The following is an 8,805-nucleotide window of genomic DNA, read 5'->3' on the forward strand; positions in this document are numbered from 1 at the left end:
TTTTTTTCATAATTATAATTTGAATAATAATAAATTTATAAAAATAACTTTAAGAAAAAAAAAAGAAAAAAAACCAAAAAACAAATTAAAGATGGACGCCGTCCACCACCTCTCCTCCATGGAGGGGTGGAGGCTAGGTGGAGGCCGCAACCTTCACCCACGTCCTTTGTGGAGTGAAGGCCAACATCTACCTCCACAAATGACGTATTTGTTAAAAAGGGTTTTATTTTTTAGTCTTTAAATTTGTTAAAAATAAATATTTTGAATTTTTTTTGTCCGAGGGTCACTCCTCCTAGTGTGTGTTGGGGGGGCTAGCCCCTAACCCTCTTTTTTCTTTTTTCTTTTTTTTCTTTTTTTTTTTAATTTCTAATAATTTTTCCTGTGTTTTTTTTTTTTAAAAAAAAAATATTATTATTTGATATATAATTGTAATTTTTAACTATATGACATGTCCACTTTATGAAGTAGTTAGGGGTGACTTGGTGACTAGTTGACGTGCAAATAGAAAATTCATCAACAGCTTAAACAATTTTTTTATTTTTTTTATTTTCTTGAAAGTGAGGGAAGGAAGCCAGCCTCCACCCCTCCTCCATAAGGTGGTGGAAGTGGAGGTCGCACCTAATGAAAAATAAAAATTACATTTCGGCTATTTTATGAGAGAAAAAAAATTAAAAATAGTTAAATTTGACTATTATCAAGAATTTGTTTATTTTGTTGGAAATGCTTTGACATAGTAAAAAAACTGTTAGAAATTTAAATTAAAAACTAATTAATGGAGTAATTTTTAAAGTAATAAAACTTAGAAATAATTTTTTTTTAAGAAACTAATTAAGAACTAATTTTTAAAACAATATAAATCCGGTGATCCATTTTTTACGAATAATATTAAAAATTATATTTTTATCTCACAATTATTTTATAATATTGTGTGATACTCACAACTAACGATTTGATTTTTTTTTTTAACAAGAATTAATTGTATGTAACATTATGAAATAAATAAATAAAAATGTTGATTGTTGCATTACTATTTGTTTATTTTTCCTTTCAAAACTCAAGTCCAACGGTATGATAAAAAAATAAATAAAATTGAGCTACTCCGACGTTTTTTCTTGGAGAAAAGAGATATTTTTTGAAATGGAATTAAATCTATCCAATCATCTCGTACAATCCACATGTGAGGACCAATACTTTTCAAAAACGCATTTCACAGCTGTGAGTTGATAAGACCACAACAAATTGAGCCTTCACAAAAGACAAACAATTCTTTTTCTTTTCTTTTTTGATAATAGACAAACAATTCTCAGAAACGCAGAACTTCGTGCATATATATATATATATATATATATATATTTCTTTCTTCCCCAAATATCTACCTACTTTACTTAACCCTGCATTATTTCAGCTGAAATATTAGACAATTTAACTGCTATATAGTATATAATATCTCTCTCAGCTCTCTCAACCCAAGCCAACACTACATATATTTTTGTTATTTTGCTTCCCAAAAACTAGAAGACAGCAGTTGATTATCTTTTTTTACTGTTTTTTTTCTCCTTATGTACGTGGCCTTGTGAAGCCATTCCTTTTCTCGCTCTAGTTATATGTGTTAATGTTAAGAATTAATTCATTATAGTAAATACGGCCGGGGAGAGTCCCAAAATTTAGAATTTGTACCAAGAGAATAAAGAATTAATTAATATTGCCCTGGTTTATGGTTATAATGTTTACTGCATGCTTTACTTGTTTTGGTGAAAGTATAATTTGAAGACTAAGGTAACGTAATGGAATTACATGAATTAATTATGATACTAACACATATAACTGGGTACTTACACTCTATATATCCATGCTAGAAAGTTGTAATCATAATTAAAATTGAAAGTTTTTAATGTACATGTCAAGCTTAAGCATCGTCATGCACAAATTGTCCCTAATTAACATTTCTCTCCGTGCTATTTACATTCCGATTGAAAGACACATATCTGGCAAATCACCAGGAAAAGAGATATAGAGATAGAGAAAGAGAGAGTAGTTGGCTGCAGTGGCCGGCCGGCCGCAACATACGATCGCTTTTTAGTCATGCCAACAGAGAAGCATGACTACACATCTCCTGATAATGTATAGCCTTCCTTTCTGTTCTCGTAGATAACCTCCCAGCTTTCTGCATGACACCTTTCTCTTAGAGTCTCTCATGGCTGCACTGCTCATCATCTTCATATCTATTTCCTTAATTTCTAGCTCCTTGACAGAGAGAGAGAGAGAGAGAGAGAGAGAAAGAGCAATGAAGGGCACTTGCTGTGTGTTTGGAATAATATTTAGAGGTAAGAAGGGGTTCATATAAATAGAGCAAAGGAGGACGTGGTGCAAGCTAGGCTCCAAAGAAAGGAAAATGCACATTAAATTTTGGATTCCACGCCCCAAAAACTCTTCATCTTTTTTGCCACCTCATCCTCTGCACCAACATTTATGAGGGCATCAACCACTAAGATAATTGGTCGGCCATTTATGAGGGCATCCCAGGTCCCAGGCTCTTGCCAAACTTTTCAATACCACCATGTTATTAATTATAACATAAGAACAGTAGTACTGTAGGAGTAATTTCGTAAGAAGAAACTCTCATGTTTCCTTGTCATGTCATTTGACTGCATATTTGCATGCGCTACCTCCAATTATTCACCTACCACTGTTTTGCTCCTTGCAGCAACATCAAGGGCCGGCGATATATATTTTGAGGTTTAAGGTGAGAATTTTAAACGAAGACATTTTTTCATGCACCTCACGTACTCTTAATAATAGTTGTTTTTGTAGAGTTATGACTTGTATTTCAACAAGTCTTTTTTCGTGAGTTCCAGTCTCTTTATTGGCTTCCTTGTAGTCCACATCATTTTAATTGGATTTCATAATAAGAGAGAAAATGTACTTTTTTCTGTTGGTATTAATTGTTGTCTTCTTGGGCTTCTAACTATTTATTTCTCTATTGAAAATAGTCTCCAAAGAAAAGATCATGTGTTTTTTAATTTTTCAAAACTATTTCAGATTATGATTGAGTTTTTTTTTTTTTTTTTTTCAAATAAACCTATTTTTGAGGGCCTTATTCCATTGGGAAGAAACCATTTCAGCTTAGGATTAGGCTTTTTTTTTTCTTTTTCTTTTTTTTTCTCAAATAAACTTGTTTTGGGGGCCTTATTCCATTGGAAAAAATCGTTTCAGATTATGATTAAACTTTTTTTTTTTTTTGAACAAACCTATATTTGGGGACTTTAGGCAACTGCCTAACTCGCCTTATAGTTGAGCCAGCCCTGGCAGCATCTTCAATATTTACACCCCATCCTCAAAATAAATAATAAATAACACACTCAAAACTTATTAACAAACAAAACTTATATTATTGTGTCATTTTTCACAGATTTAATTTAGGTGATATAAAAAAAACTACAACCTATTAATGATTTAGATTTAGTTCCCATTTTTTCATAAGAAAGTAAGAAAAAGTAAAATTAAATCTGGATCATTGAGAAAAACCACAGCTAGCACACATGCTGTAGTTTTTTTACAGTACCTAAACCAAATTCATTTTCCGCTACCAGTCATGTTAAGGCTCAAAACTAACAATGAACTGAAGTTCTCAAAGAAAATGGCCGGATTTGTTTGACAAAAGTTTTTAGACGGTGCTTTTTTGTTATGACCGATAGATGTGAAATAAAAATGAAAGTAATTTTGAATATTTCATGTTCTGAATTATTTAATAATATTTTTACTTTTTAACTTGAAAAAATAAATTACCTAAAAAAAATATTGTCAAACGAGTAGACGCTAGCTAATTAGATGCTGCATAGGTCGATGGATGCACCCAATCTGGTAGCAAGTACTCCGATCCGTACTTCATTAATCCATACTGGATTTCCCAAGGGGGAGATTATGATTAATTACTTCGTAATTTACTATATATATATATATATATATATATATAATGGAAGGCTCTACGTTCAAATTAAAAGATTGCACAGAATCTGAATTCTGAAGGGCTTGATCTTCGCCCGACAGATGTTTACACGATTGTTCATCGGCTAATCCAAAAAATGAAACATAATCCCACATGTCTTCTCTCTCGTGCTCCTCCCAACTCACTTGCATGGCAGCAGCCGATAACATTTTTTAAGAGAAATATGTTTCCTTAATCCACGTCGCAGCGGATTGTCGTGTCTAATTAACCTATTAATCAATCCAAACATGATAATATAACAAAATCGCCAAGTTATATTAGTAGACTGCCTCTAATTATTGCAGCGGATTATAGTGCGGCCTAGGGAAGTTTAATTATACTGGCTAATTATATATGGCTTGCTCAAATTAAGGATTTAGTTTGCCTAAGCAAAGTTAACGACAAAACTACAAATTTCAAGACAAAATATAATATCAATAAAATAGTTGTACATATGTTTATAGCGACCACAAGTTTTTCCGGATTAGGTGGTGCTTAAGTAGAATTATTTGACTAAAAAAAGAAGCATCATATATATATAATAGTAAGTTAAAAAGAAAAGGCCCTGATTCCCAGAATTTATCTGTCTTTTATATATCTTGGCAGTTGGCACCAGGAAATTATAATATCTTCGTCTCTTTTTTGTTTCATTTGCACTAAGCTCTAGTCTAATTGCCAGACGGCTTGGATTGCAAACAATTAATACAAACAATTGTAAAAAAGTTCTATAAGATTCGGTGTTCGGACCGTAACGATTCACTTCTAACGATATAATATTGTCTGTTTTTGGTTCTCCCGAACTAGATTTTTTGGAAGTCACCCGTCCTAACACTACTCTCGCAGAAACAAGCTTAACTGCAGAATTCTAATAGGTTTATGGTCATCACGGCTTCAAAACGTATTGTGTTAAGAAATGTGCGTTTATACATATAAATGCATCTCCATTCCCAGGCGATATGGGATGCTACATGGACAATCCGAAATCTACACGAAAAGTAGGATTAAGAGCCTCTCAAATTATGTCTAAATTTGCATGAAAAAATCCGGACAGATAATTGTGAGATAGCACTTATAAAACCTACTTAACAAAATAAAAATTAAGTAATTCAACCACTTAAACGATCAGGTAAATCATATAAATGGTCTCTCATATTCACCTACTTAAATATATCTAAGGCTTATTGGATGGTGGGCTTTAATTTGGGCCATCCATGTTGGCAAGGATTTGAAAAGCCTCATTTAGGCAGGACCCACTAGCATTGACGAACAAAAAAGAGCTGAATACAGGGGACAAAGGCCATTTAAGTAATTCCCAAATTGACTCCATTTGTCGAAATGGGGCCAGGATTCTGTCTCCAACCCTCAAGGTGTTCTCCTTGCTTGGTTTTCTGTTCTCCCAAATATTAGAAAAAGACATTGTTGTACAGCACAAAGAAGACAGGGTCCGCACGTGATATATAATCCCAACCTAGATTTTTGCTTTGTGTTCTTCATTAGGGGAGCCTCCTGTCTACACCATGTTTGTTTCATCGATTTTTCTTCTATAAAAATATCTTCTTCTTCTTCATTAAAATTTACTCTTTGTATCTCTTTTTTAAAAACAGTTTCTTAATTGGATGAACCAGTTGATCGATCGTATCTTTGTCTTGGTGAATTCAAAGATTATGCATGTCAGATCGAACACCTCCCAATTGCTCGGCACGTACATTGAATTAAGGTTGGCTTCATTAAAATATTAATTTGCAGCTCAATAAATAAAGAAATGTGTTCCCTAAAAAAAAAAAATCAGTAAAGTATCTGGATTTCGATCCTTCAAAAAATAGTAATTTCTGGGAAAAAAAAAAAAAAAAACTCCTTCAGCTTTTACAAAGTTCATTAATTGTTATTTAATAATGATAGTTTTCAAGTGATATTGGTAATTGCCTATCATTATTATTTTTATTCATACACATCAAAATTTATTGTGTCAGCTATTTCAAACAAATCTAATAGTACATATACTGATGTGGCACTATGTACACCGTTCAATGTATGAAAACAAGATGTTGATCGTAAAATAAATGTTCTCCATTTTTTATGTCTTACGTTAGGATGATCTAAATTTGCCCTTCTTAATGCAAGCTTTAGTACTAAATTTTTTGTTTTTTTTTTTTTTTTTTTTTTTTTTGGGTCAAAAAGAGTATTTTAACATTTATTGCGATTGGGAAGATCCTTCAAGTCCAAATGGGCCGACAGTGCGTTCGATTAGGCCGTACGGATGAAGACAACCTTTTGGCCCATCATAAATTGGGCGTTTGGTAGAATTCCATTTCCATTGGGCCTAAAGTGAAAGACTCGGTACAAATAAAGCTTGCGGGTTCAAAATGGGCAGAAGGCCCTCATATCTTTCTTTTTAAATCTGCCAAATGTTATGTAATTTTTTTAGAATATTTACATTTTGATGGGCCATAACTCTTTGAGCTAGCTCACAAGATCTTTGCAATAAATTATTAATTACCTCATTAAGATCTTTATTTTTTTATTATTATTATTATTTTTAATATGAATAAAATCTTTCATAGAACAACAAATACTTAAGAGCACTAGTAGCAGTTACCCTATATTGGTTCCCTTCCCTATATTTAGAGAAAATTTAATGAAAAACATCAAAAAACCTCCCACAGCAGATGCCCTATATTTAGATGAGGGAGTTTGGAATGAATAGTGATTCTCAATGTATACATGTCTACTATTCATTCCCTATGTATTATTTTAATATAAAAGAAGTATAATTAATTGATATAGGGAAGAGAGAAAAATAATAAAATAAGAGTAAAAAATAATATTTAATTGATATAGGGAAAAGTAAGGAAATCTATTGTGGGGTATTTTTTCATAGGGAATCAAAAAGTAGTTTTGTTCCCTAAACATAGGGAAAATGGTTGGAAATCTGCTGCTAGTGCTCTAACAAGACTTCAATGGCAACTGGAAGCCAATCCGAACAACGACACCTCAGCCCACAAAGAACAAGATAACAACAAGCCATTCTACTACATAGCTGCAGGCATGACACACCCAAGCCTTACAAGCTAACAGCACCATAACTCAGAAAACAAAAAGGGAAATGATTTTTTTACATCATATTACCCTACATCAATCCTACATCAAGACACATAGGATGTGGGATCTCAATGTGGGTTCCATATATGTGGGCCATATATAATATACATGAGTCTCACACCCAATGTGCCTTGGTGTAGGATTGATGTAAAATAATGTGATGTAGGAAAAATACATCCCAAAAAACAATTCCACCGAGAAGCAAGTTATAATTAAGTTCTTTCTAGAGCACTTAAAACTGCCCTTTGCCATAAATCTCGCACGAACTTCCCATTTAATTTGCGCTAGAATGGACTCCTCAGTCCGAGGAGTATTGTGATGCATCAATTCATTTCGCTGCCTCCAAAGCTGGTCAACAATAGCCCACTAAATACATACTTTGAGTTGTTTACTTTTAGAAGTAAAATCCCATTATAATTTATAGTTATTGGCTTGCGATATTGTTATTACGGCTACTAAGAGTTGCCATACATATCCTGCAGAAAGAGAAATGCTAAATTAATTTCTTTTGAGAATATATCATTTCTTAATTCTAAATGATTAATTATTTTATACTCTCTCTCTCTCTTTTAACGAAAGATTTGAGTATTTTATTAATTAAAGATCACAAGCATAAAGGACTTACATCACAAAACATAAAGTTCTGCAAAATCATAGCAACATGCTATGAGGTTACATAGTCATAAATACAAACAAAATTCTTACAATAAAGTGTTATCTATGGCTTTCATCTTCAGCTAACTCATGTACAAAAATAATTAAAGAGCGAATCTGCTCCGAGCAAACTAGATCTAAAACAATGGTAGCCAAATATCCTAAAAATTTATTTAAATCGATCATGAAAGATAACCCCCAGAGACGGAGAAGGGGGGCGCCCCCCCTCCCCCCCCCAATTTCTTGAAAAAATAATTATAAAGATGAAAAAATAATTGTAAAAAAATAATAATAATAATAATAATAATTCTAGCCCATTGGCCCTTCTCAAATTATGTTGGCCCTTACCCTATTAAATTTTTGCCTTAACCAAATAAACAAACCTAAAAAAAAAAAAAAAAAGTGCTCTACAATCTACAAATTTGCTATAAACATCAAATGCCGCCGTCAAACAATTTTCTAACCAAACAACTAAATCAAGAATATTTATTATTTAATTAAAAAAAAAACTGAAACAATAATACCTCTTCTCCACCCCTCTCCTTCAGATCCTAAGACCCACTGCACACCTAATCAGACTCCACGGCCAAGCACAATAATGCTTTGATGTGGCCCCTAAGCGCATCCACCAACTTCATATGTCCACCGCCATCAGGCCCATCACCACCTCTGGAGTCACCATCTTTCTCCCACACAAAAATCGATCGATCACAGGCACTGGGTGGGAGAACAGACCCATCGGGCCTGGGCAAACAACCGACTTATGCTTCTTCTCTAACGTAGTCAGCACAATATCACTTTGTAAGTTCTCAAATCCCTAATATTTTCTTCATTTTTTCCGGTCATATGGTGAAGAACTGAAGAAAGAAGAAGAAAACTGAAATATTGAATTGGGGAAAACTAAAAACGTGAAGAGGAAGAGTCGGAAGACTCACTGTTTGGAAGAATTTGAAAGTCTAGAGAATGGAAGAACTTAGAAGGGGCTAGTCGGCTAGAGAAAAAGACAAGAAATCAAACAAATTAGAAAATAGAAAATATGCCTACTCGTAGAAACCAAGAAAAGTCTT

At 33.1% G+C, this 8,805-nt stretch overlaps 1 protein-coding gene across 1 annotated transcript; it reads right to left on the reverse strand.

Moving 5' to 3' along the window:
* Nucleotides 1-1,803: 1,803 nt before the first annotated feature.
* On the reverse strand, nt 1,804-2,295 carry LOC133859152 (small polypeptide DEVIL 3). The gene has a single exon (XM_062294473.1). The coding sequence runs from the start codon at nt 2,218-2,220 to the stop codon at nt 2,077-2,079; it is 144 nt and encodes a 47-aa protein (XP_062150457.1). The 5' UTR covers nt 2,221-2,295; the 3' UTR covers nt 1,804-2,076.
* Nucleotides 2,296-8,805: the final 6,510 nt, after the last annotated feature.

The sequence above is a fragment of the Alnus glutinosa genome, chromosome 2 (assembly GCF_958979055.1).
Source record: "Alnus glutinosa chromosome 2, dhAlnGlut1.1, whole genome shotgun sequence".
NCBI classification, from domain to species: Eukaryota; Viridiplantae; Streptophyta; class Magnoliopsida; order Fagales; family Betulaceae; genus Alnus; species Alnus glutinosa.